Below are 421 nucleotides of genomic sequence, written 5' to 3'. Positions count from 1 at the left end.
TACATCTCTCTTTCTATAAATCTTTCCCTTCTAATCAAGAGTCTAAATTTAGTTTATTATACAAGACACAGTTAAACACCTAAGGCTGCATCTACTAATGCTGACTGACCTTGTACACCAACAAGTTTTACATGACACTTGTCTACTCCCCTTAATCACCATGAATCTCACCTGTTATGTATACATACCTGAAAGTCATTAAAAATCTCACCTGTCACGTATGCACACCCAAGATGTGCTTGAGAGGCCTGAGTTATAGGGGGACCAGTCTAGGGTGCGGGGAACGGGACACACCACACATGAGATGGCAGCACAAGACAAGATCCCTACGGGAGAATTTAAGTTGTGGATTACAGATTGACAGATATTTTTGGTATTAGTCTAAAACTTTACTAGCCTATGTATGACTGTTTAGGATATT

At 39.7% G+C, this 421-nt stretch overlaps 1 protein-coding gene across 1 annotated transcript in view; it reads right to left on the bottom strand.

Moving 5' to 3' along the window:
* Positions 1 to 421, bottom strand: part of LOC119591544 (lysosomal-trafficking regulator-like) — a gene marked incomplete in the record, with an annotated part of 91173 nt that overhangs the window by 19769 nt on the left and 70983 nt on the right. Inside the window, 1 exon segment of the mRNA XM_037940294.1 lies at positions 212 to 326. Within this exon segment, the coding sequence (XP_037796222.1) occupies positions 212 to 326 (115 nt within the window).

This window comes from Penaeus monodon, chromosome 28 (assembly GCF_015228065.2).
Source record: "Penaeus monodon isolate SGIC_2016 chromosome 28, NSTDA_Pmon_1, whole genome shotgun sequence".
In the NCBI taxonomy this organism is placed as follows: Eukaryota; Metazoa; Arthropoda; class Malacostraca; order Decapoda; family Penaeidae; genus Penaeus; species Penaeus monodon.
This window is presented reverse-complemented; position numbering and strand designations above follow the sequence as displayed.